This window comes from Bubalus bubalis, chromosome 5, assembly GCF_019923935.1.
Source record: "Bubalus bubalis isolate 160015118507 breed Murrah chromosome 5, NDDB_SH_1, whole genome shotgun sequence".
NCBI classification, from domain to species: Eukaryota; Metazoa; Chordata; class Mammalia; order Artiodactyla; family Bovidae; genus Bubalus; species Bubalus bubalis.
In genome coordinates this window covers 90,327,685-90,354,822 of record NC_059161.1, presented here as the reverse complement: position 1 = coordinate 90,354,822, position 27,138 = coordinate 90,327,685, and the positions used below count along the sequence as shown (strand labels likewise).

At 39.8% G+C, this 27,138-nt stretch overlaps 1 protein-coding gene across 19 annotated transcripts in view; it reads right to left on the bottom strand.

The window, feature by feature from the left end:
* Nucleotides 1–27,138, bottom strand: part of SYTL2 (synaptotagmin like 2) — a 119,195-nt gene that overhangs the window by 12,694 nt on the left and 79,363 nt on the right. For 6 of the 19 annotated variants that reach the window (XM_025286225.3, XM_045165800.1, XM_025286226.3 and 3 more), the window contains 9 exons: nucleotides 25,281–25,362; nucleotides 24,003–24,117; nucleotides 22,070–22,852; nucleotides 16,073–18,541; nucleotides 10,878–10,979; nucleotides 8,818–8,871; nucleotides 7,539–7,586; nucleotides 3,761–3,855; nucleotides 738–857 (listed from right to left, as the gene is read on the bottom strand). In XM_025286225.3, coding sequence (XP_025142010.3) covers nucleotides 738–857; nucleotides 3,761–3,855; nucleotides 7,539–7,586; nucleotides 8,818–8,871; nucleotides 10,878–10,979; nucleotides 16,073–18,541; nucleotides 22,070–22,852; nucleotides 24,003–24,117; nucleotides 25,281–25,362 — 3,868 coding nt within the window. Of the gene's footprint in view, nucleotides 1–737; nucleotides 858–3,760; nucleotides 3,856–7,538; nucleotides 7,587–8,817; nucleotides 8,872–9,089; nucleotides 10,769–10,877; nucleotides 10,980–16,072; nucleotides 18,542–22,069; nucleotides 22,853–24,002; nucleotides 24,118–25,280; nucleotides 25,363–27,138 lie in introns of those variants that run through there. The other 13 variants (XM_025286228.3, XM_025286235.3, XM_025286236.3 and 10 more) reach the window with 13 other exon arrangements.

The window sequence follows — 27,138 nt, the reverse complement described above, 5'->3', positions numbered from 1 at the left end:
ATTTTTTTAAAAAGAGTTTGAAAAAATGCAAGGCCAGTAAGAATTTAAGCACAGATTTATCATTCATTTAGAATATCTGATGAGATCTGTGCATGTATATGCAGATCATAGACATTTGGATAAATGTATGTGGATATATTTACATATATATATATATTTCTATACACATGCTACATGCACACACAAAACTATCTCACTTCTATATAAAGTCAAATTCTCCAAATCAAATCTGAGTAACTATACTCAGGGAGCTTCCTTTGGAAAATTCCATTCTGAATCCTTCCATGAGGCCAAGAATCACCTTTCCTTTTAATGTGAATCAGTACTTTTAGTCGTCAGAATAAATGACTTGCTAAAAGAGGTACAATTCTATACCTGCAAAGAGTACATCAAATCATGTCTGATAAAAGCAGACTTTGTAATAGTTACCCCATTCGCCACCCAGAGAAGTTTAGTGGTTCATCTTGTTGGTAATTTAGGTTTATTTTTGAAGTATTTAACATCCAAAACAAACCGTATTTGTTTATCTTGGATATGAACTGTCTTGTGATTAAAAAAAGAGAAGAAAGGAAGATGTAGCTAGCCAGAAGCTAATTGTGGGTTAGATAAAAAACAAACCTCTCACGCCCCTGGAATCTGAGAAATATAACAAAAGGCCATTTTACAGGAGCAGGAGCATGGCAGAGCAAGGTTGGCAGAAGCAGAGGGATATTAACACAAAGCCTTTGTTTACATACAGAAGACAAGGACGTCATGCCAGAGGAGCTGCTAAGATTGGTTAAAGAGCTTGGGCTCTTCTTGTGTCTGCTGAGCTGGTAACTGCCTTCTGATGCTGTATCTGTCTCTCTGTCATCACTCTACAAAACATCATATAATACAAAATTCAAATTCAGAAAGAGTCAAGATCAAGATCTTAGTTTAGATAAAGATAATAGCTTGGTATCCCACTCATGTATGACATTTTCCAAGGTCAAAGGACAGCAGTGCTAACTGCCAAGGAATGGGATTCAAGATGGGGTGAGTGGTCTACCCAGGATCTCACTTAAGCAGGAGAGCAGTGTTTAGCTACTGAAACAGCAAAGTGATTTTTTTTTTTCACCAGCAAGGTGGCCCCCAGGTGCTACAGAAGATAGCATATTGTGAGCTTTCTTGGCTTTCTCTTAATATTATACATTTATATTGCTTGGCAAACTTTTTTGCTACATATGAGAAATTATCTTTACCTAGACAATAAAAGGTCTAATATTTACCCTTAAATCATAAAATGTCATGCCTAATTCCTCTCGGTAACATAGGCTTAACTTCCCTAAAAATCAAATCTTTTACTTGAGACACTATTAAACTAGGGAAAACAATTCTGATCTGATCTGTGTTTCAAGTTTTTCATATATGCATGTATGTGTATACACACACACACACACACACATGTGAACTGAATGGATATGTAATTTTAAACCACCTCTTAGGTATTCCTATAGAGTTACTGTGCTTATCTTTTTTGTTGCTACAGGGAGGTATATTGAATTATACATTCTACCCACATTGTATTTTAACAATTTTTTAAAAATGGCAGTAAGGTATTTATTTTAAATATGTCCCTGGAAATATTTACCTGGGTCAAGAAAGAAAAAGTGGTGATAATAAATTTTATTATATTTAGATCTATCGTTTATTAGATGATAGCTTTAAGGATCTGTGAGTCAGAAGGAGCTCCTTTTGGGGTTAGAGAGTTTATAGAGCAGTTCAGTGGCTCCTGGGGTTAGGGAAACACCTTTACAAAGGAGTGGTTAGTTCATGCCAACATATTCCAGGGCCATGCAATTACATGTCAATGTAACAGATGCCAATCCTAATGCAGATTAAGAAAGGAGTTAAAAAAAATAATGATTTATGTGGATAAGAAAAGAATCCTTCCTCAAGGATGAAAAAATCCACACCTTTTTAGTGTTTCTATTATCACACTCCCTCCCCACATGCTTAGAGACCATTTCCCTCTATCACAGCCATAATACATTCTACCTGGCACATCAGATCATTAGTGATTATTGGAAGGACAGGACCTTGTACTGATGACTTGTAACACTGATTTTCACAAAGTTGGCACTCAACAAATGTGACTGATGGTAAGCCTCAAAGGGACAGTGGGTGAGGAAGCAAAGTCTGACTTTATCCCACTTTCTTTAACATTCAGTCCAACCCCAAATACTTTGAAAGGTAAAACAATACAGCTTAACTTGGCATCTCTGATCCACAAACTATTTGGACTATCTTTTGCGTGGAGCAATGAGGCAGCAGGTTAAAACTGAAGGAAGGAAAAAAAAAAATCAGCAACTGGTATCATTTGCCTCTCAGATTATTAGATGTTTTATTCATATGACCAGCCAAGAGCACATCTACAAACAAAGCACATCTACAAAGGTATAAAACCACAGGAACTCCATGAGGTACATATGCTGGCTTCTAGCTCATGAGCTTGTTTCAAAGAATGAGTGCTTCTCCAAAGCAACTATAATGTGGGCTCTTAAGCACATGCAGGGGTTGAATATTTTCTGATACAGTTCATGGAAGGCTCAAGTGTAGACAGAAGGGTTCCCAGGAGGTTGGGGAGGAGGGATGTAATTTGTATGTTTTCAGAGCTTTCCTTACATTCCATCTACTACGAGAAAGGATGAAGCTTCTATTTCATCATGAAAAATCAGACCAAAACTGCAAACAGCAACAGCAAGCATTAAGGTACTACGTGTCAGCACTGCGCTGCGTGTTTTCCCGGCATTATCTCACTGACTCCTTACAGTCTAATGAGTTAGGTACTAGGAAAGCGCTCAGGGAAGTTAAGGAAATTGTTCACAACTACATAGCAAATCAGCAGCATAACTAGGGGTGGGAGTGTCTAACATCAAACCTCAGACTCCTAATTACCTGATTGCAAAACATGGAATCTTAGTTAAGGCAAAGAACCTGAGTTAAAATCCTAGCTCTACTTTTTAGTAGCTGTTGAATTTGGGGAAAGGCTCTGTGAGGCTCTTTCTTCTTGTACAAAATGGAAAAATTTGTACCTACCACATTTTGTTAGTAAGAGTTAAAGATATCAGAGTGCCTGGTACTCACTATGAATTAAATGAATAACAGATAATAGTCATGTTCTTATTTGAAACAGAAGGGACAGTAGTTAATAGCATGAAGGTCAGATCTGGACTCCACTCCTCGGTTCAGCCCCTTTCTAGCTGAGTGACGTTGCCTGATCTCTCCTAATCTCAGTTTGCTAATCTGTAATATCTGGGGATAGTGATGGTGCCCACCTTCCAGGGTTACTGGAGGATTAAATGAGATAATGTATATAAAGTGCCTACACCTGGTTGATATCCTTAAAGTTTTCCATGTCATTGATACTTTGTAATTTTAACATATGCTTTCAAGCTAGTCATGCTATCTAGACTAAGCTTTCACAAATGAACCGTATTCTAAAGTACAGAGAAGTTCATGCCAACATTTTTCTGCCTGGATTCCTTATTTTGAAACAAAAGTCACATTCCCTGTATGCAATCTGGCTTCACCACCAAAAAGCTACTGTATGAGTCAAATGAGATATGCCTTGCCTTGTTCCAGGACCAAAAACACTACGTCTATTGACATGAGAGGCAAAGGTCACCCCTGCGGCCTCTTAGGTCTCCGCTATGGCTTAATGCAAACACACCAACCTTGGCATAGCAAATCCACTTATTTGGTTCCATTTTCAGGAAGGTACAAAAGACAAACTTGCCTCATCTTGGAGAAATGCTGGAACAGACTTGCTCATCCTTTTGAGTTTGTCAGGGTGGGAAAACTGATTATCAGGCTGTGAAGACACTGTGGAAACTAAACAGCAGCATTTCCATTCAAAATTATCCTCACAATTGTCAGACAAACATAAGGCATACGTTGAAAACACACTTTTTTCCATCTATGAACAGAGACGTTTTTGTAAAATGGTTAAAGGCACAGTAGTTCACATGCACAGGACCGTAGGGTAAGCAACATGCAATTTTCATAAATTATAGAGAGAGAACTAGCAAGGAGTTGAACCAAACAGAAAACAGAACTTAAAAACCACTAGGTTTTATTGGACCAGAGAACTGGATTTGAATTATACTGAAATATACTACTAACATGAATTGGTTTTAATTTACATTTTTTCACAGTAGATCTTTGAACCACAAGATCTGTACTTTATTGGTTCATCTCCTTGAGATATATTTTTTAACATGCTGCAGGCTGAAAAACTATTTCATTGAATAGCAAGGATCTTTGTACACAACTCAAATCATAAAAGTGTCCTGGCTATTGATCTCTAAAAGGAGGTTGGATTCCTTGGTGATTGTTGGGATTACTGTAAGAGTATTTCTCCCTCAGAATCATAAGAGACTATGGTTTCAAAATTAATTATTTTCTGAAAATAGAAATTATTTAGCTATCTGTCAACCCAGATAACTTTCAACAGTGATATCCAAAGGCCATGTATGAATGACTCAGGTTAAGATACCCTAAGAATTTAATATGAAAATGTAGCACATGGTTTCTTTTTGATACAGTAAGTATATATGTGGAAGTCACAACAAGATGATGAATTCTCTTCCTAATATGTTTAACTCTAGTTAGAAAACTTTTCTTCTTCTTAGTCTAAGAATGGGAGAAGGCAATGGCACCCCACTCCAGTACTCTTGCCTGGAAAATCCCATGGACGGAGGAGCCTGGTGGGCTGCAGTCCATGGGGTCGCTAAGAGTCGGACACGACTGAGTGACTTCCCTTTCACTTTTCACTTTCCTATTAAATCTGTATTTCAGGGTAACCAAATATTTGACTCGGAGAAGGAAGTGGCAACTCACTCCAGTGTTCTTGCCTGGAGAATCCCAGGAACGGCAGAGCCTGGTACGCTGCCGTCTATGGGGTCGCACAGAGTCGGACACGACTGAAGCAACTTAGCAGCAGCAGCAGCAGCAGCAGTATAAGAATGACAATGTCTAAGCTTTTCTTATGGTGAATCAGAGCTTTTGTATTGAATGACTTAATATTTTTCAAGGCACTCAGAACAGTGCTATATGTGTTACACATATTAGGCTCTATATATGTCTTTGCTAAACAAGTAAATATCTGATAGGAAATCTTTAAATTATCTTTTCCATGTGACAAAAATATACTGGTTTGACTTTCTCATTGCAGAGATACGAGGAAAACAGATAAATAAAAATCAAATTATTTGTCTACATATAACTCAAAAGGCTCAAGTTTAGCCCTAAATATTAGGTACATTTATCATTAGTTAAAAGAAATCTAATAAAGGAAAATGGAAACTTGAACTATTAAATATTTGCTTATCACATAATAGCTCTCACCTAGTTTTAGGCTCACAAATGCATCAAAATATATTTATGTTGTCTTACAAGATGATAACCTGCTTTAATTACTTCCCATGGTGTGTATTTGAGTGACTTATACTGAATAGTATAAGATCAGGTCCTACAAGGGCAAAGGATAGCCCAATGAGTATGCAAAACTTTCTTATAACATTGCTCTGTATTATTTTCAAAGTATATATTTACTACTCAAATGTAGTCAGTTTAGTAATATGTTTACTGGGCTTTAGTTATTTGTGTTTTGACCATGCATTTCATTTTGTTTTATGGTAAGAACACACTCTTCACTAAAGAAAAGGAATAACCCCAGCCCAGGCATTAAAAGTCATCTTGGAAAATACCACAAAAAAGGGAAATTAACTTATCTAGAATTTAGCACTGATTAGCCTCTTTGCCTTGACCAAAAACTCAGCTAATTAGGAGGTCACAAATGAAGACACAGATATATAGGCACACATCATCCATGTCTATGCTTTGTTTTCACTCCTCAGGCTAAATGTTGAATAAAACATACAAAGATAAACTAAGATGCCCAAACTTAAGTATCCAGTTGCCAGTTCAACAGCAACTGGAAAAGCCTCTTTACCCGACACCCCTGAGAGACAGAAGTCTGGTTGTCTCTGCGGCAGCCAGACAGAGAACACACACCAGTGGCTGAAGCCTGGACGGCCTTATTTCCTAGGTAGTTCTTAAAAATTTGTCAGGTCATGTGCCAAGGCTCAGTGCCTTCATCTCTGGCAGGAGAACCTCATGAGCGGGGTTTCCGATTTCAGATGAGAAGTCACTGTTTTCAAGCATCAGCACTTTTCCTCTATCTAATGGCTCCTTCCTTTGGCAACGCTTCTCTTTAAGAACCATTAGCACATCCAATGACTGTTGGGAAACTTATTAAAACTCCTATGGGCCGGTAGGTGTATCTTCAACACTCCAACGCCTAGGATTTTGAAACCACCTCTGAAAAGGGATGCCAAGAAGACACACAAACATATCTGCATTCTTTGCTAGTCCCCACAAACCCCTTTTTAATGCACTATTTGTACTCAAGACGATAGTCACAGTTAAGAACAACAGTCTTAAAAGTGAACAGAAAACAGTGAATAACCGTTATCTTTCCCTGGTGGTGGATACTAATTAGTTGATGCATATGAGCTACCATAACTATACATACATTTTTCTTTTTTAAAATGGAAACACAGTTGACATACAGTATTATATTAGTTTCAGGTGTGCTAACTGGTAATTGGACATTTGCATACATTATGAAATGATTACCATAACGCTAGTAACTATTTGTCCCCAATGTTATTACAATATTATTGACCATATTCTTTACACTGTATCTTACATTCCCATGATTTATTTTTTATGGTAATCCCCTGCACATTTTCGCCCCATCATGACCCCCAACAAACACCCATTTGTTCTCTGTATCTTTGAGTCTGCATGTTGTTTTTCGTTTTTTAAGATTCCACATATACGTGAGATCACATTTATGTCTTTCTCTGACTTATTTCACTTAGCATAAAGCCCTCTAGATCCATCCATGTTGCCATATGCATTCACTACTTAAGATTCAGAGGTTCATTTGCCTTATATATTGAACTAGACTATTTTAGTTTTGAACCTCAGAGCTTAAACCCTGGGCATTAAAAAAATTGCTTCTATAGATAATGTAGACAGGCATACACAGCCATACTACATACTAATTGTCAAAGTACAGCCTTTTCCTAGGTCCAAATACATTATAAATTGTTTCCTGTCTATAGTGTTTTTTAGAGGCCATAAGAGATCCAGTACTCCAGACCATACTGCCAAGTGATATCATTTTAAGTAAAGACTCAAAGAGCAGGGAGACTGGCAAAAGCATAATAGTATTCAGCAATAATGTGTGTATATATAACGCATATATATATATATATAATTTTAAAAATATATAACTATCCCTCAGTAGAATCATGAATTAACACAGAGTAGTAAAATACTTTTAATAAATAAAACCCTTGTCAGAATGAAATAGTTTTGTAAGCTGTAAGAATTTAGTACAATAATAAATGCTGCATTATTAATGGGGTTAGTTATTTCAGTACATTTTACACCATATAAAGTGGCAACATTTAGTCATTTGTGAGAAAGATCCTGCTACTCACTTCCTGGAATGCATTCATTTGTGTCTGGTTCCTGATCTGCTTTTTGATCTACTCAGAAGAGCAACATTGAGAATAAATACCATTTTAACAGAAAGATTAAAGAGACATGAAAGTAACGCTCAAATGTCAGTTTCACAACTAAGACTGCAGAATACATCTGACAGGTTTTCAGCCTATTTTCATCCATTCCCCAATGCAATTCTTCCTTAGCCTCTTTGAGGTCTCCTGTTCAACTAAAAATCCAACATCCAGCATACACGTTCAGTGTCTTTCCTTACTCATTAAGCCATGGCATGGAAAACAAAAGGAGCACTGGGCTAGGAGTGAAGCTGAGGTTCCCATCCTCACCCTCTCACTGACTGACTAGCTACAAAAGCTCAGACAGATCACCTCCTTTCTCTGAGCTTTTCTTATCTGTAAAATGAAGATAAAAATCGCTGCCCCACCTACTTCAATGAAATGGTTATCAACATAAAAGACAAAACCATTACACAAAAGTAAGGAATGACCTTTGAGGAGCTCTTTTGCTTCATCTTATACGAGAAAGCTCAGCTAACATACATTTTTATTATTATGGTGAAAGCAACTTAGAAAACAAAATTCTAGCATACAAGTATAAATTACATATTTGCATAAATGCTGAACTATAAAAAATCAGACTCATTTCCATCCTTGCCCCCACAATTACCCTATTCATTTTATAACTGAACCAAGTATAATGCCTGATCCATAGACAAGCTGCAAGACCTTCTGACTCCTTAATATTCAGAATCAGTCAATTTCACCCTTGGTCTATACTTGGTTATTGACGTAAGCAGAGGCAAGACACCCAATCTTGTTCTGGGACCCTTTCCTTTGATCTTAAATCTTTACCAGTTAAATCTAGAGAGATCTATATGCTGACTTGAAAATCAAATACAGGAATAACTTAACCCAGGAACCCATGTCACTCTCCCTGCCTTCACAAGGAGTTCTGCAAGTCAGAGTAGCAAAAATCTGCTCATGCTCATAGAAATACGATTTCCTATTTTTAGAAACCCTTGCTTCCCAAGGGTCTCTGATGAGAGCTTCATACCAGTATCACTAGCAGAAACCTTAAGAATACGAACAGTATTAAATGCACCAAGTCAGAACCATTTTATAACAACTTCGGCACCATTCATCACATAGTGACAAGTGACGTTCTTCTATTTTTCCTAATAGCTGTGTCCCGGTGACCGCCCAAACCACCCCAGAACCTAACACGCAGACAGACATGCAAATACATAAAGATATTTACCATCTTCAGCACTACGTACTAATTCTTCTGGCAGATTATCTACTTTGGCTTGATCTGTGCAGGAGAAATTAACAAATGGTTAACACGACTGACCCTTGGCGAGCAAGAACAATGAGATTGTCCCTGGAAGCCCCTGGAGTTGGAAGCAATTAGTCAAGATGCCGTGTGAGGGGTGCAACCAAGATGTCTTCCCCAAAATACTTTCTCTTTAGATTAGCTACTCGAGCCAGTGCCATAGCGGGAGCTCCCATTTCAGCCCCGATGCAGCTTACATCAGCACACTGCTGCACACGGACTCCCAAGGGTTAGAGGGTTAGCTCAGAGCAAGCAATCGGCCGGCAGCAGGAGAAAGCACGGGGCTGCAACAGCCTCTCTATTCTTCTGCAAAGGGTAAGATGCTAGCCATGACTAACACCTTCCCAAACCCACGGTCATTAACAAATATTTCTGGGCGTGCATCATCATGTGTGCATGCCTCTGGGAGCCCTGCTTGGGAAGTCAACTGAAGAGATGTAAGTGGGGACCAGCTGCTAAGTGGAATCTTGGCAGGCTAGTGTGAGAGTGGGTATCGGTATTTGGAAGGGAGCGTGCAGGAATACCCGTCAGCTGATGGTGTTTTTTTTTTTTTTTAACCCTACACATTCCTGAGTACTTTAAAGCTGCACCATGGCAATAGCCCCATGTTTCTCAGGCTAGAGGTTTGCCAAATTGGACAATTGTTGCTGAAGTCTTTTTTTTCCCTTCGGGTCCATCACTAACATCAGAAAGGACAATTAGGGCTGAACAACAAAGGACTGGACTAGCCTTCTCTGGAAGCAATCAGGCGGATGTGGGGGGTTGGCCACCTGTTGAGGCTTTAGAGGGAATTCCTGCATTGGAGGGGGAGTTTGGAATGGGTGACCTTCAAGGTCCCTTCTAACCCTGAGATTCCAAGATCTTTGGTGGGGTGAGGGCTGCATTCCAAATTGGGAATACTGCCTTCACAGCCCTGAAAATCTCTGAATTTTAAGAACTGTTTAGTGGCATAGCTTGTTATGTTTTTCTTTTCCTTTTTAAAATCGGAAACTTTTCAGTGTCAACTGCAGATGCATAGAAATATTCCAAACATGAAAGTGATCAAGTTTTAATCATATGAGTTTGGCAGCGGTTAACTTGCACTTGATAAATTTCCTCATGACCATCTGTAATCCCAGGGGTACATCTTAGCTTAGAAAGAATAAGAACAAAACCCCTAGAAGTCACAGCCTCTAAACCTGTTTGTCTGGCTCACAAGTCCCTATATATGTTATGCTTTATGTTACTACTCTAGAAACCCTTCACCAATTAAAGCAGTGGGGAAGAGTGTGCCTGGAGTGTTGTATGTCAGGCCGTCTTTGAGCTTATAGTTCCACTATCCAAAAGAAATGGGTGGACATAAGGGATAAAAGAGAAAGCAAAGTCCCTGAAGCCAGGGATGAATTCCTCTCCATATCATGCAAAAATTTATCAGACAAGAAGCAGTTATATGTAATACAATCACCTCATAAATGCTCTTGATAACAGCCTATTGATTTTGAGTCCTAGCTCTGCTGCATGGTATGAAGCAAATTACTTTACCTCTCTGAACTCTACTTACCTCATCTGTAAAATGGGGATAAGAATTTGTGCCCCCCCCCAATATGTGGTTGCCTATGCCAGTTACATGAGATCATGCACATAAAACGCTTAGCCACATCTTGCCACACAGTGCTAAATCAATGTCAGCTATTACCACTAGAACCACAAGGTACCACAGTCTTTTAAAACTCAGTGTTTGAAAGTGTTTGAATAAATATTCAAACTGGGATTCTTCAAGAAAACCTAGCATACTTGTAACCAAACCTCATGTGTTATTTTAAAAGCGAAGTTCCAACCACTTTTGGCTGAGCCTGTTTAGCTCGGTTGGGAAAAGGTGTTCTCATCTGTTAACCCCTCCTTTAGGGGTTCAGGGTAGAACAGCATGCAGCGAGGCTACAGAAGAGCACATACGCATTTTTAAGCTTAGATCGGGGCACGGACAGTGGGGCACACTTTATTCTCACTTGATGAATCTGATGAAATATCTTCCAGACTTTTGGAAGGCATTTTCCTAGCAGCACTCCTTTCCAAAATTTTCAAAACAGGACTGGGTTCTTCTTCTGAACCTGTTACAAGACAAAACCGATGAATACTGCACAATACAAACAAAAAAAGAAAACAATCAAACTCTTAATAAATCAACGGACACTGAAATGGTAGGTTGAAAGGAGGTATTATGCCATAAGCCTCCATACTTTTATCCATTCTATGAGGCAGTTCACAGAAGACAGTAAAATTTCTTCACTAAAGCATATTAGTGCATGTGCGTGCAAGGTCAGTTGTATCCAACTCTTTGCTGACCCGCGGACTGTAGCCCATCAGGCTCCTCTGTTCATAGGATTTTCCAGGCAGGAATACTGGAGTGGGTTGCCATTTCTTCCTTCAGAGATTTTCCTGACCCAAGGATCAAACCCACATCTCCTGCGTCTCCTGGATTGGCAGGCGGATTCTTTACCACTGAGCCACCAGGGAAGTCATTTAAAGAAAAACACCAATACAGTATACTAACGCATATATACGGAATTTAGAAAGATGGTAACAATAACCCTGTGTACGAGACAGCAAAAGAGACACTGATGTATAGAACAGTCTTATGGACTCTGTGGGAGAGGGAGAGGGTGGGAAGATTTAGGAGAATGGCATTGAAACATGTAAAATATCATATATGAAATGAGTTGCCAGTCCAGGTTTGATGCACGATACTGGATGCTTGGGGCTGGTGCACTGGGACGACCCAGAGGGATGGAATGGGGAGGGAGGAGGGAGGAGGGTTCGGGATGGGGAACACATGTATACCTGTGGCGGATTCATTTTGATATTTGGCAAAACTAATACAATTATGTAAAGTTTAAAAATAAAATAAAATTAAAAAAAAAAAAGAAATGACTTGTAAACCTAAGAAATATTTGTAAGCACAAATGATAGAGAGACAAGATTAACATAATGACCGCAGTAACAGCAATGTGCTAAGTCTTCTACACCTCTATTTTAGGCACGTGATTTGTTCTGTTCTAAAATTTGAACCTTTCCCCTTCACTTCTAGCTTTTGAAGACAGCCACAAAATGGTTTTAGGAGCATTAAAATAATTAGCTGAAAACTATAGAAGGCAGGATTCAGATGTTTTAACATCTGTATATAATTGGGTACACAGATGGGTGAATTCTCCAGATCAACAAATATAGACTCTCTAGGTTTCATGAGCTACTGAGATTTCCATCAAAATGTTGGGTAATGACCTGAGGTGGTCAACTTTTTATTTTAACATAGAAAGTATTTTAAAGTGGGGGAGGTTGGTCTCTATTAACTACTAATACCTTCATTTTATAAAAAAAATGAAAGGTATTTTAGGAACACAAGGAAAAAAGCAAAAGGGCATAACTGGAGACTAAGAACTGTTCTTTAAATGCATCTAATGTTATAAAATTTTTTCTCTAGACTGTCTTTTATTTTTCCATTTTGACAGTGAAAACTCCGACATGGATAAGCCTTGGTCTGAGTACTGTCACTCAGCACTGTTGTATTCTTCGTGCCCAAAACACTGGCAGGCAAGAGGCACTTCAGCATTGCTAGATCCATGAATGACTCCATTAATGAGTCAATCCACTTGGGAACAACTCTGGACAGTACTTTCCTGAAGTGCATCCCAGTTCTGCCCAATGTTAATAAGCATTCTCCAGTAAATGGATTCTAAGATGAATTAGATTTGGGATGCTCTGTGCTCAAACTTTAAAGTTTTCTTACTACGGACCTTCTCGGTGACTTTAATATGCTTTAAAAAAATGAATCATGTGCATATGAATCACATATAATTCACAATAAAATATGAATCGTGTGCATAATCTCTCAGCATTCCCTCCTCTCTTTATTAAAGGAACATACTGAGGTACTGGCTGGTTAAGAGCTCAGCCATAAGTCAAACATATTCGGCTGCTCATCAAAATTGGGGTTCTTCCCTAATTTGGGGAAGGTTCTTCCCTACTCTCACTCCACCCAACTCATTTACTTAAAAATAATTATTTAGGTTAGAAGTTAGAAAACTATGCCTCCCAGGTGGCTCAGTGGTAAGGAATCTGCCTGCCAATACCAGAGATGAAAGATACGCAGATTCGATCCCTAGGTTGGGAAAGATTCCCTGGAGGAGGAAATGGCAACCCACTTGAGTATTCTTGCCTGGAAAATCTCATGGACAGAGGAGCCTGGTAGGCTATAGTCCATGGGGTCACAAAAGAGTCAGACATGACTGATCACACACACACGCCGTGCACCACTTTATACCTCCTACTTGGCTTTAAAATCTCTGGGCTCTGTCTGGGTAATCATTTATATTGATTATTTATTTTTTAGATAGGTTTGTTGTTGTTCAATCAGTTATGCTGGTATACTTTAACACAGCTATACACATTCAGGAACAGTCTTCAAAGTTAAGTGTAAATTTACAAGCCCTTCACCTCATATAGGCCCATTTACCCTAGTAACTCATGGGGTAGCTTAGTTAAGTCTACTTCAATAAGTTTAAGATGCTGACTTATACTCTTGCAGAGACTGGTATTTTCCTTTTCCCACCAGTTACAAATATTAAAGAGGCTTCAGCTTCATTAACTAGGATTATAGGTGGATTCTCTGGTCAGTTTTCAATAAGAGACCCTATGGCTATTTGCAAAGGAACCCAAATCTCACAAATGAGCCACTCAGTGAAGCTCATTTGTTCTTACTGAGACCGAAGGGAGCTAGGAAATGACACATTCTATTAATTTTCTACTGAGAAGGTGATCAACACCAGTTGTTGTACAACTTTGGTTAAAATGTTCCAGCCGGGGAGCATCCTTTATTATTTCATCACTCTAACCAGGTGACTTCTAATCCCTATTTGTTCCTGGCTTTCTCTCCTAAAATAGTCAGGTTGCTCCAAAGAGCAAACTGAGACAAGCCCTTTCTTTGGGAGCCTGGCTGAAACCAGTATCCCAAGTCCACTTGGATGACTATGGTAATCTTCTCCACTCAGCTAAGGCTGGAGCCAAAGAAATGCACAGGCCAGGCCAGGCCCTTAGGTGGGGTCAGGTGAAGTCATCACACTGAGTCACGGCCTAGGAGGCAGGATTCTGCAGGTAATCGGAAACGGGAGGGAGAGAGCAGCAAAAAGAGAGAAAATGAAAAAACAAACCCCACAACAGTTCACAGTATCTGAGGGCAAGTTCCAGCCCTGCACCTTGTTCCTGGTATTCAGCCACCACTGTGGAAACATGTTGCTCCTAAGAGGGCAATCTACGCCCACTTGCGGCACTTTCTTGCCACAAATCTTACTGGAGCCTGCTGCGTGGACTGCCAATTAGGAAATTCTAATTCTTTCCAAGAGGAAACCTCACTTGGATGTCTCAGAGGTACTCTCTAAACCCCCAAAGTTCTTTAAAACATATCTTTGGAATCTGAAAATTCTACCATTGATCAGTGAGAATAAAATCAGATTCTGAAACACTGCCTGATGGCTAACGCTATGTCTATGTAACTCATTTGATTAAAGAATATAACAGGAAATGTAGCTTTTTATTAAGAAAATCTAGGGAGAACTGAAGTACAAAGACGAATTTAGCACCATTTGGGATTATCAAATTAATCCCACTTTTAAAAACTATATCATCCTTTATGTCAGCATTACATAAATCAACTCATTAACCAATCAGTGAAAAACTTCAAAATGCTCACTGGAGGTGTTTCTCCGGCTTTTTGCATTAGAACCAATGTTTCTGTCTGAAAAATCAGAGTCAGACAAACCTTTTTCTTCCTTTTTCTCTATAAACGGTGATGCCAGAATCAATTCAACTTGACTTGTTTTTGCAGAGTTTTCTTTGTCAGGAGAGGAACGGGTTGCCTATTTCTGGGCACATTAATTGCTTCAGGAGCCTCTTTGAAACCAGGCTCCTGAAAAGCCCTTTCTCGAACCACTGCAACCTCACTTTCACTATCCCTCTCCTCTGGGGGGTTTATAGTTTCTGTGATCCCCACTTCATGGCCCACAGAAAGTTGTGAGGCTCCAGGGATCTCAACCCCACTTTCAGAACCACAGAGATCTGATAAGCCAGTCACACCTTTGTCTCTTCCCAACACTCTATCACATTGGTTGACTTTAGATTCGAAAACATTACTCTTACGTTTGATTTCCAAGGCCTCTGAGGCTGACCAGTAAAAAGGGGGCACTCTCCCGCAAAACCTGGCCTGCTTTGACTCTAACGGCTCCTTCTCAGGACTTTCTTCCTTCACTGACACTTGGGGCTGATAAGAAGGACCATTAGATGTTTCTTTAAGGAGTCTCTCCAAACCAATATCAAGAGCACTCTCAGTAGCTGATGGAGCCTCAGACTTCTCTACTGTCTCTTTTGTTTCCTTAGGATGGAATTCAGAAGCAGCTTGCCTGGGCACCTCGGCAATATAGTAATAGTAATGCCTATTAACTCTGACACATAAAGACCCCTTGTATCACAGTCATATTTTGTGCAAGGGGTTTCAGTTGTTTCCTTCAGTAGTTCTTCTAAGGCAACACTGAATTCAAGGAGTTCTGATTTAGGCTGAATAATCGTTTCCCTCACAATTTCTGTCACTTCCTGAGGTAACTCTTTGCCATAGTGAGCAACAGTAGAAGCAAATGAGCTAAGGGTTTGGTCTGATGGAGACGCCTGGACAGCTAAATAAGATCCCATTTTATGAGTTTCATCAGAAACCACACTGAAGGAATAAAAATCCCTTCTGTCTGAAGCTATTCTGTCCAATGTTGTCTGTGGTGGGATAACTCCCAGAGAATTTGGGGCACTACTTTCTACCCGTACGCCTTTAGGAAATTCTATTTTTACTTCTCCAGAAACTACTTCCAGCCCAGCTGGATAACTCAACCAAGCTTCTCTAAGTAGCTTTTGTAATATAGCTTTTACATCATTCAATGCAGGTCTGGGTGGAAGAATAACTTTTTCTATAGTCTCTGAAACTTCCCTTTGAGAAAGCAGTGTCTTATCCTGAGGAGAAGGATGGGCATCCCTGGGAGAAGGCATATCTTGGGGAGAGTGGACCCCATTCCCGGAAGAACCCTTTCTGTGGCGACAGGAAGGTTGATCCAGGGGATGAGAGCCTTCTGCAGCTGTCTGCAACAAGTTGGGTTCAGCTGGCACTCACCACTTTGAGCTTCCTGGGAGAGAGCGCAATTTCCCCAAGTTTCTGTCCCCTCTGGAAAAGAAGCCATTTTCTGTCTCTCATCGGCTGACGTGTTCTGACTCTGCTTTATCCTATTTTCATCAACGCTACTCTCTTCAGACTCTGAGCTGATCCCAGTGGTGGTGGGTTCACATTTGGTTTGCAAGGGAGAGGGTGGGCTTCCGCTTGCTTCCTTCAGGAGTTTGTCCAGACTAGCAGTCAAAGTGTTCAAATAGGCCTTTGGAGGAGCTACTGTTTTGTCTATATGCTCATTACTGATCTCTTTAGGCCTTTTGGCTTCTTCCTCAGGAGCAGCAAAATCTGTCTCCTGAGGCCATGTCCTATTTTCAGAAACATCTGGTTCAAACACTTGTTTTCCCTGAACGTTTCCACCAGAAGGCTGGAGGACTGGTGATGAGGCTTCGAAAAGCAGCTTCTGTATGCTGTCATTAAGCATGTCTTTGTAGTCTTTAGATGAAACACTTGTTTTCACAATGGATTCTTGAATCTCTTCGGGCTCTTGGTCAGAGTCATCGTTTTCTCCCTTGAACACTGGGGTAACAAAGCATTCAGTATTTTTCCCCATGTTTTCCTTTGATGACTCATACCTTGGCAACTGATGAGTGGACTTTCTGGGTGGTCTCCATGGAAATGTGGTGTCATCTGGCAACACCTGGAGTGTGCCTTTTGAATTTAATTTCTCTATTTCCTCTCTTGCCGGAATTTCTTTCTGGTTTAGAAGCATCTCTCTCTCATGGGTACTGTTTCCTGATGATGTCACGTCACTGAATTCTTTATGTTTCTGACTATTAAAAAGCACAGAATTTTTTTGGCTTGTTGTGGTAGTATTCTTCTCAATATTATCTTGACAGTTTGGATTGGCACCTAAGTCCCAAAACCTTCTCAAATTCTCAAATTGAGAGTGATTATAGACTTGTTCTGTATTGGGTTCATTGATTCTTTCTTGTAAGGACATAACTTTAAAGTTGGGATTCCGTTCACCAATTAGAGATCTGTCTTTCTCCAAAGAGGTATGCATTTCAATCCCGACATTTGAAGGATGATGCAATGGTGGGAAAGTAATGTCCTTTTCAGAATGCAAACTGTCTGTCACTGGTAATCTTTTTACAGGCTCAGTTGTCTTATTCTGAAAGAGAGACACTGTGCCTGACTGGTCAGCTGAAGGATCATTTTTGGATGGACCTGATATTTGGGGCCTGGTCTCTTTAGGTTTCTTTGAGGAATAAAAACCGGAGACATGGGCTGCTTGGCCATCGTTATCTAGGATTACTTGTTTGGCAGTGACTTGAGTATTACATTTACCACGGCTCATAGGAAAACTGTCCACGGACGTCACAGGCTGACATGCTTTAGCAGAAGGTCGTTCCTGACTGAATGGAGGTGAGGGTTCTTTATGAATGGCAGCTTTTGTACTTTCCCAAAAGGATATTCTGTCACTCACTCTCTTGTATTTCTCTCTTTGTACTTGGTTCTGGGGAACCTCACCAGCTTCTGGTACCTGGACCTCAAGCTTCTTCCAAGGAGATACGCTGCTGGCAGCCCCAGGTGGTGACTCAATATTCTCTGGTTCTAAACAAGATTTTAGGATGGAAGTATCTCTTCCTTTGCTCTCACTCTCTGCCTTTACATCGGCTTTCAAACTCGAATCTTGGATAATTGTGGAAAAGTCAAAATTTACTTCTGACTTTCTTGTATTTTTTTCATAAACACGAAGCTTGGGTTCTTCTTCACCTAAGCTGCCAGCATCCTTAATGTTGCATAGAACTTGGTCTTCTGCATGAGATCCTTTGTGAACACTGTAGGAAGAGTTATTGGCTGGAAGAAGTACCCCAACTGCTTTCCCTATGTTTTTTGAACCTTGGCTATAGTCTTTAGTTTTACTCTCTTGATTTGAACTGTAGATTTCAAATGGTTGCAACATGCCGGGACTTTCCTTGCCTTGTGGGGACAAATGAATAGATCTGGGTTTGATGTGCACATTGTTATCCTGGCAATTTCCAGACAGCAGCATACGTTCCTCTACCTGGAATGCTGAATCAGGTCCCACAGGTGTCAATTCAACTTTGGTGGGTAGTAGAGCAATCAAACCATTTCCTTCTTGACTGGTGTCCTCTGTCACCAAGGCAACAGCAATCTGTGGCTTGGAGTCTGGTTTTTTTCTGGGTTGTATGTCTTGGGGATATTGCAGAGATGCCACACTGTCATCTGAATGACAGCTTCGGTTAAACCAGTCTAGGACTTTAGATATGGAATCATCAGTTGTCTTCCTTATCTCAGTGGCATATGGATCAGAATGTGAGGACGTCTTAGCTCTTAGGGCCTGGAGTAGAGGGGGCTTACCTTGCTGATGGTCTCTAGAACTGCAGTCTGGCACCTGAGATGACTCGGGCTCAGTGCAAGACAGTTCATCTGCAACACAGAAATGCTCTTCTAAATAAGAAAAGAGAACGCTTAAAGAATTGTCATTCAGTCACATTATCTTCTAAAAAGGCACTTTGTATTTACATTTGCTCCACCATCAGTTGTTTACATCAGCATTTATCAGGAGTTATAATATAAACCATCCTAATTAAGGTATTCTACCAAAGATGCCCTATAATAGTAAAGGAAGGTAAATACAGGCCCCTGGAATTATGAGGGGAATTTCTTACAAGTGTCTGTTTTATTCTGAAAATTCAAGTAGATTTTATATTCTGATCCATGCTACATTTTACATACAAATTTTTCTCAAAGCTTTGCATAAAACAGACACTCCAGGAAGATACCTCTTGTTGATTATCTACTGGCCCACTCATAAACCCTAGAGAGGGCTTATACTCAAGTTTGAGAAACACAGGACTTCCCTGGCATTCTGCTGGTTAAGACTCCAAGTTTCTAATGCAAGGTATGTGGGTTTGATCCCTGGTCAGAGAACTAAGATCCCACATGCTATGCAATGTGGCCCAAACCAAAACCGAATGAAACAAAAATAATATTGAGTAACAAAGACTTACGCGAGCTCAGGAGTTAGGAAAACAATGTTCAAGGAAGATTAAACAAGGAGTTCCTTCCAAACCATCAGAATGGCACAATGAAGATATTTGCATCCTGGGGCCTTAATCCTGATACACTGAACCAGAATCTCTGAAGATGGGGCCCAGGAATCTTTCCTACTGGCTATCTCAGTGGTCATTTTCTATACTGCAGTTTCAGACCATGGTCTCAAGGGCTCTTCCGCGATCCCTTACTTCCCTTCTATAATTTGCAACTTTGGAGGAAGTTTCTGTGAGACAAAGTAAAATGAGGACTGACAGAGAATGTGAATTCTACCTGCTGCCTGATGTTTGCTACCCGATGGTTAGGAGGCTAGAAAAGGGCGCTGAAGTTCTTAAGCTTTCGAGAAAGCAGGCCGAGACCTTTCCGAGCCTTAGGCACAGGTACGTGAGGGAACTCAGGCATTCTTTCCCTTTAGTTAACATGTGGGTGTGTCAGCATGTCTCGTTCTTCCTTATAAATGCTAAGCTACATATATGTTCTTGAAAATTATATGAGCTGAATTTTTATGAAGTTGGCTACATTTCAAGTGCACCAGAGGAGATGTCAATTAATAAAATTTTCTCTTTAATTATAAACTCTGGCTAAATATAAAACAACAAAGGCTTATACAATAACTGGCACACAGTGGATACTAGTTTCCTTTCATAACTACACATGACACTATTAAAAATATGTCAGTGATGGTGAATTCCTTTGAGAGATCTTTAAGAGTTCTCTGTTAGGCTGTTTAATGGAAGACTAATGAGGGAAAAAATTCTTGTAATACACTGTTAATGAAAAAAGAAGTCTGGACAGTGTAAACATAATTCCAATAATATCCATGCCTGAAAATTATTGAAAGGCCCTACAATGAAACATTAGCAATAGTTGATATCACAGGTGATCACTGTTTTATTTTGTGCATATTTCTTTTCAAATGTTTTTACACTTTTCAAATAAAAGTGTATTATTTTAAAAACAAGAACCGTTACTTAAAAAACTTGATGCCAGGTAATGTTTTTGTTTCCTTTGAGGAATTCTTTTGTTTTCTTCTGGTATAATAATGAGTGTGTATTTGAAAAGCAGAAATAGAGACACAGACTTACAGACCAAATGTATGGTCGCCAATGGGAAAGGAGGGGTGGGATGAGGTGGGAGCTTGGAACTGATGTATACGCACCACTACGTGTAAAGCAGGTAACTACTGAGAATGGACTGTATAGCACAGGGAGCTCTACTCAATGCCCTGTGGTGACCTAAACAGGAAGGAGATCCCCAAAGGAGGGATATATGTATACATGTAGCTGATTCACTACGCTGTACAGTAGAAACTTAAAAAAATATTGTAAAGTAACTATACTCTAATAATTTTTTTTTTTTTAATGAGTGTGATAGTGATTGTCCTAAAGCTCAGAGCTAAACTCTCATAATCTGCACAATTAGAGTTTACCATTTTTCGGTTGTGATTTTCTTTTTATGCTCCATTATTTACTTGTATATATTTTTGTGGTAAGCAGGGAGAAAACAGGGCATTAGTGAATAAGCAGAACTTTGTTTATAAGCTTCAAGACCAGAAGGCCTGTCTGTCAATCAAAATGGGTTTACTGATGATGCCTTCTTCCCAGATTTCATGGTGAGTTAGATTTAAAAATCAGAAAGCATAAATAAATAGCTAACAGAAAATTGTAAAGGTAGTCTATGAGAAAGCAGGCACACTTTGAAAACCAGGAAAGGTTTACCATTTTTTTTCTATTGGATTATACCAAAACAAAATATTACCAAAGAATTTTTTCATCTTTTAGATAAACATTTAAGTAAGCATCATCTAATTATTTGTTAGTGTTTACTCAAACTTTAGAAGTTTCCTTAAAATGAGTTCCTTTATATCTTTGAAGAAGTACCTGCTAATTTTAAAACTAAAAAATATATATATTCTGCCTTTTTCAAATTATTTAAAATATCCAGGGAGAGGGGTAATGGAGACACTTAGTCTTTAAGAAGTGGATTGATCTGAGTAAGTGAGAAAGTAAGACTGAGCGAAAGTGACTCAGGATCAACGCAACAATGACCAATAGGGGATGAGAAGAAAAATGATTTAGAAACTTGACTGCTGCTACAATATATGTTTCTGACTGCAGAAAGTATCATGGGGTTGGAGTAAGACTTAATGAAGATGAGAGAGAGTACATACAATTGTTTTTCCCACTGCTTCGGTTTTAAAACACAAGAACTATGATGTAATCATATGGGTATCAGAAAGCAGTTTGAGGCATCCTCTGAGAGCTCTAAGATCTTCAAGAGAGGGCTAAATCAATGAGCTAGCCAGAAAAATCAGTATTCTCACTGCCTCTCAACTCACAGCAACTGAAGGAGAAAGTTTCCTTCACAATATTTAAAGTCTAGGAACAAATGGATGAAGGCCCTGGGCAAGACATGGTATCAATATAAAGCTTTTTCCTAGTAAGAATTTAAAGTCTAGTTTCCCATCCTTTGAGGCTAAGAAAGTGAAGGTTCTCCTGAAATTAAAGAGAAGCCAAAGTTTTGTTAAATGGGAATCAATAAATTTGCATTAGATGAATAATAATATATTTACTCTATATAAAGGTATTAGCATATGTTTAATTTTCACTCTGTATACAAACCTTGATTTAACTAAAAAAATACTATAATTTGTTTGACTAAATAACTGACACACTTATAACTGTTTAGGATGAAGTGTAATATGTGCCAGAAAGTGTGCTATTCTGGATCTTTTGGCTATTGGTGATTGAGGACAACCTGCAAACCTTTTAAGAGGCATAAACATTCCCCAGTGGCTTCTGCCTAAATTTTACCTGGAATACCTAGAAGGCAAAATGGGCTTCTACCAGGCTACCTGGCTATCCTGGCCATCCCAAGCCCACTGGGTCAGTTTTTATAGCCTGGTAGTGATGAATCTCTTACCAGCAGGGTTTTTGGACAATTCTGATGAGCTAGTTTTGTGTTCATTGATGGTGTGTGAATTCTCAGTGGACTTTGCTCTTGTAGTTAAAAATTCTTTGGAAGAACGGTGCTCATTAATTGGAAAGGAACCAGAAGTCGTTGGCTGACTTGTTTCATTTTTTGATGGACTTGGGCTGGAGGCTGATGACTGAAAAGGCAAGCCGTTTGTGTAGTGGGAAGGCTGAGGGTCATTCCAAAGCTCATCTGTGAGCCCTGCATCTTCTGTTCCATTCTTCAACCTATCGGACTCTAAAACACTAAATTCTCCCACTTCCCGGCCGTGGACCAGCCCTGGACTCTGTGGCAGTTGATCCTCCACAGCAGAGAATCTCACATGCTTTAATGGCTCCAGCGAGTTTGAGGGGGAGTCGTCTTCTAAAGAATGCTCCTTCTCAGAAATTCTCTCATGGATGGTTAGGCCCAGGGACACAATTTTGCTTTTGGGTTCAAAGTTCTGATGAAAACGCACAGTTTCTGAGTCTGTGCTACTGGAACTGGAATTGCGTTTCAGGATCCCTCTGGGAGCCCCTCTTGTGGTCAGGGAGTCTGTCCTTTGTCTAGGAAAAGGCTGGTTGTCATCTTGCTTTAAGTCCTGGGACTTGTAGATCACTTTCCTGGGTTTGGGGACTGGAGCCTTGATTGGGGACCCATTCTCAGGACCTGGAAGAGTCTGCTTTGGTTTCTCTAACTTTTGGCTTGAAATATCCAGGATAGATGACTCTTCTTTGGACTCTGACAACTCCCCTGAAAAGTAAAACATATCAGATGATATACCAAATGGAGAGTAACGTATTATTTAAAACACCTATCATAAACTTAATCTACATTTAGCAAAAAATGCTAAAATATTAAAAGACAATAAAGCATGAAGGTTAAGTACAGACCTAATTAAAAACTCTAAAAAAACTCAGGCATGAACTTCACTGAATTTAAGATGGCTATGCTTTATATTCACACCTTGTTATATTTTATACTCAACAGAAAAAAAAATTTTTTTAAGAAATTTCAAAAACTCCTTGAGGAGAGTAAAGAAAAAATACAAAAGTCACTTGAAAAAATTCATGTACAGAAACCAGAAAAATGAGCTCAGTTTTCTAAAAAGAAAATTTCAACACCTAAAATAAAAATTAATTTTGACAAAAAGGTAAAAAAAAAAACAGGTACCATGTTCCAGTGACTTCTTTTCTATAAAATATTTTATGTTATATAAAGTGTATCCAATGGGGAGGATAAAATACAAACAGTGTAAAATTCCAGTCTATGGGGGTCACAGGGTTGGACACAATTTAGCAACCGAACAATAACCAAATTAATTTTCTACCCCTTGTCCAGTCTTTAATGCCTGTGGAATCTTCTTACAGTTGATTTTGAAGAGATTAAATTGTCTAATGTTTCTTCTTAATAGAATGTAAGAATGGTAAAATTCTGTAAGAGGCAGACTTCAATCAGTTCAGCAACAAATCTAATCAAATGCTGCTGGGAGACTGAGCTGATAATTACAGATTAGAGGATTGTAACATTATCAAGTCTTGAGGCAAACTCTTTTAATTTTAAACAGAGAACAGTGTCTGCACAGTCGATATTCAACAAATAGTGTTCAGGGAGTGACTGAATGCCTCTGGTCAAAACATTTCCCAGGTCAATGGGGGGGCCCGAGGCACGGAGGCCACACGAGTGCCACCTCTGAGCCTGGAACGCATGAACTTCCGGTTTCTAAAACTTCTGCTTCCTTTCCTCGGGCAGGAAAATGGTGGGTGTAGTAGAAGAATAAGAAAATCATCACAATTTTTCACTTTCTCTTGAAAGTTATTTTAGTTCAAGGAACTCTGAGAATTTCCCTTAGTCCACAGATAACAAAGATAAAAATATCTAGCTCAATAAAAATAATATTTACCCTCTTTTGAAGTCTGAAAGAAACCAGTCTTTCCATTTTTTGACTGCTCATTTTTGGTGTGTTGAGATAAGTGATCTTCTGGCAACATGGAGCTATTAAACGGATTCTTCCTTGGCTGGGGAAAAATACTGTTTATTAAATTCATTTTATATGTCATAACAGCAACTCAGTGTCAGCAAATGCTTATTATATGCAATAGTTAATAGTTTTCTCCAGTAAACTCTATCTGGCATGTTTGAAAAATGATGGTCCTAGTTAATCCAGTCAGCAAAGAATCACTATATATATGCCATGCCAAAAAAAAAAAAAAAAAAATCAGACCAAAACTGTGTAAAATGTACTCAATTCCAAAGTCTTACAAAGTTAAACCAGAACCAGGCATTCGAATCTAATCTTACAGAGGTGAGATTTTTACAGAAGCGAAAAAACTTGAGCCTGAACACATCAAAGAGGTGGTCACAGATCAGGGTAAACCTGAGGCTCTAATTACGGCAGATTCACACCAGCGCTCTTCTACTGTACGAGACTCTCTGTGATAGGTTAAAGTCATACTAAATATAATTGTAACTGACCTTTTCTATAAGGATTTAAGAGTCAAGGTATCTTGAAGTGCTTCATAGTCATTAATATGATCATTGATTCTAATGTCAGAAAGCATGTCAATAAATAGAGTTCTGCTTTTCAACTGAAGTATACTTGATTTACAATGTTGTTAGTTTCAGTTGTACAGCAAAGTGATTCAGTTATATATACATTTTTCAGATTCTTTTCTCTTATAGGTTATCATAAAATATTGCATATAGTTCCTTGTGCTATACAGTAGGTCCTTGTTGGTTATCTGTTTTATATATAGTAGTGTGTATATGTTAATCCTGAACTCCTAAGTTATCCCTGCTCCTAGTATTTTTATTTATTAATATAAGACTGAAAATCAGTGTTTGCTATCTGTAGTTTCATAAATTGAAAATCCTCTCCCACAAGAAGACTTGTAATAGGGATTCAGGAAGCCATGAATAGGAATAAGGACTGTCATGGAACTAACAAGCCACATGCCATATGCTTAAAAGAAGCAGCCCCCAATAGTGTCAGACTTTTTATTCTTTAGGGTAAAAAATCTAGGTCCACCAAAAGAGTGATTTCCTATATTAAATAGTAAAACTTATCTATATTTGATGGGAAAAAAGTACTACAAATTCCTCTTTTTCATGGTGCTTTGATAAAATGAGAGAATGGCATTCTGGCCCCAAATGAGCTTTTCAAAATCCAAGTTCAATCTACCTTGGCTGGAGATATAGCTGACTTCCTTGTGTTTTCCTGGGATGCATCAATCATGGTGGATGCTGGATTTACCACGCTGGAACTGCAAAAGAAACAATAATTCAGAGAATAAAACCTTACCCTTTGAGGAAGTGTAAATCATGCCTCTGAAGCCAGAAGCTATTAAGGCAGGATAGGAGAGGAAGTTTGTAAAATGGAACTGCCAGGAAGGAAGAGGGAGTTGGAGCTGAGAGATTAAGCAGCAAAGCAAAGGCAATGGGAAAACAGGAACGAAAGACAGGCCTGAGACAAGGCAAAACCATCCATCAGAAGCCTTGAAGATTTTATCACCGTGCCAGGCACACAGGAGGTTCACGGCTGAAATTTGTACAAATAAACTCATCTCAAAGTTGGGACCTCACATCAGATGCAGACTAGAAAGTGAGCAAACTGTTCTCAAGAAGGGAATACCCTTGCTGAAATAAGGCCCCAAAGTGTTCTAGAGATTCTCTGGTCCAAGACTGGAATGGCACTGCTTACTCTAACTCAGGTAGAAAATAGCTAAAGCGGGACTTCTCTGGTGGTCCAGTGGTTAAGCATCCGCCTTGCAATGCAGGGGAAACAGGTTTGACCCCTGGTGAAGGAACTAAGATCCTGGATGCCACAGAGCTACTGAGCCCAGAGGCCACGACTGGAGAGTCCGTGCATCATCACGAAAGATGCCCCCCAGTGCAGCAAAGATCCTGGGTGCCGCAACCAAGATGTGACACAGGCAAATAAGTCAGTATTTAAAAAAAAGAAAAGAAAGGACTCAGGTGAGACAAGTGGCTGGGCAACAGAAGAAACAGCAGACAGAGATGCTGTGCTGGGAGGATGGTGGATGGGGGCAACTTACGGGGAAGCTTCCCCGACTCTCCAGGCTGGCCAGGTGAGTTCTTGTTCAAATACAAGAGGAGTGAGGATGGAGCGTAGTCAGAGGATGGTGGAAGGTTAGAAGCCCGCAGCTGGCCCAGAGGGGAGAGGAGGACTCTGCAGACCCTGGCTCCCTACCCCAGGGACCGGGCAGCCCTGGGGTGAGAGTACTACGGGGAGTGTGAATGGAGGAAAGTTGAGCTGAGCTGGCTCCCTCCTGAATCACCACTCCCCTGGTGACTGAGAAGGACAAAGAAGGTCACAGTGGCCTTGGAAAGGGAGGAAAACCACCTGCTCAGACTTCCTGCTCCAGGCGCCCCTGCTCAAGGCATAAGAGGGGAGGTCACTATTACTTGAAAGCACCGTGCCTCGTTAAACCCCACCCTGGTTAAACTCCTAGTGGCATCAGAGTCAAGGACTTGGAAAAATACCTCAGAAGGTGCTGGCTTTTCACCAGGAAGCTAAGGAACTGGAGGTGGGGAAGGGGAGCACTTTGCCCCACAGCCAGAGAGCCTTGCCCAAGATTGCTGTCTCTAAACTCGTGGGCCAGATGGTCTTGCTGCTTAATTTCCTTTCCTTCCATCTGCACTTGGACTGATGTTTCTATGGAGAGGTAGTCCCAGGAACAGGCTGAACACTTGAGGAAGCATGCTTCCTTTTGTTACCTTCCTCACTGTTGCAGACAGGAATTACAGCAGATGAGGCAGACGTATGTGGAACACAGCCTTAACACAGGGATGTGAGAACCTGAGGCGGGGGCAGGATGGGGAGGGAAAGAGCAGGGACCAAGGGTGGGAACTTACAATGGAGCCAGAATTAAGGCTAATATCAAAACACATGGCAGGCGGCCTCTGTTCTTGCAAGAGGTGAGCACAAACATGAATCAAGCTATCTATCAGCCAACAGGAAAAAAGGACCCTGGTCGCTGACAGGACTCACAGTAAAAGCAGCCCACAGCTCAGGACTA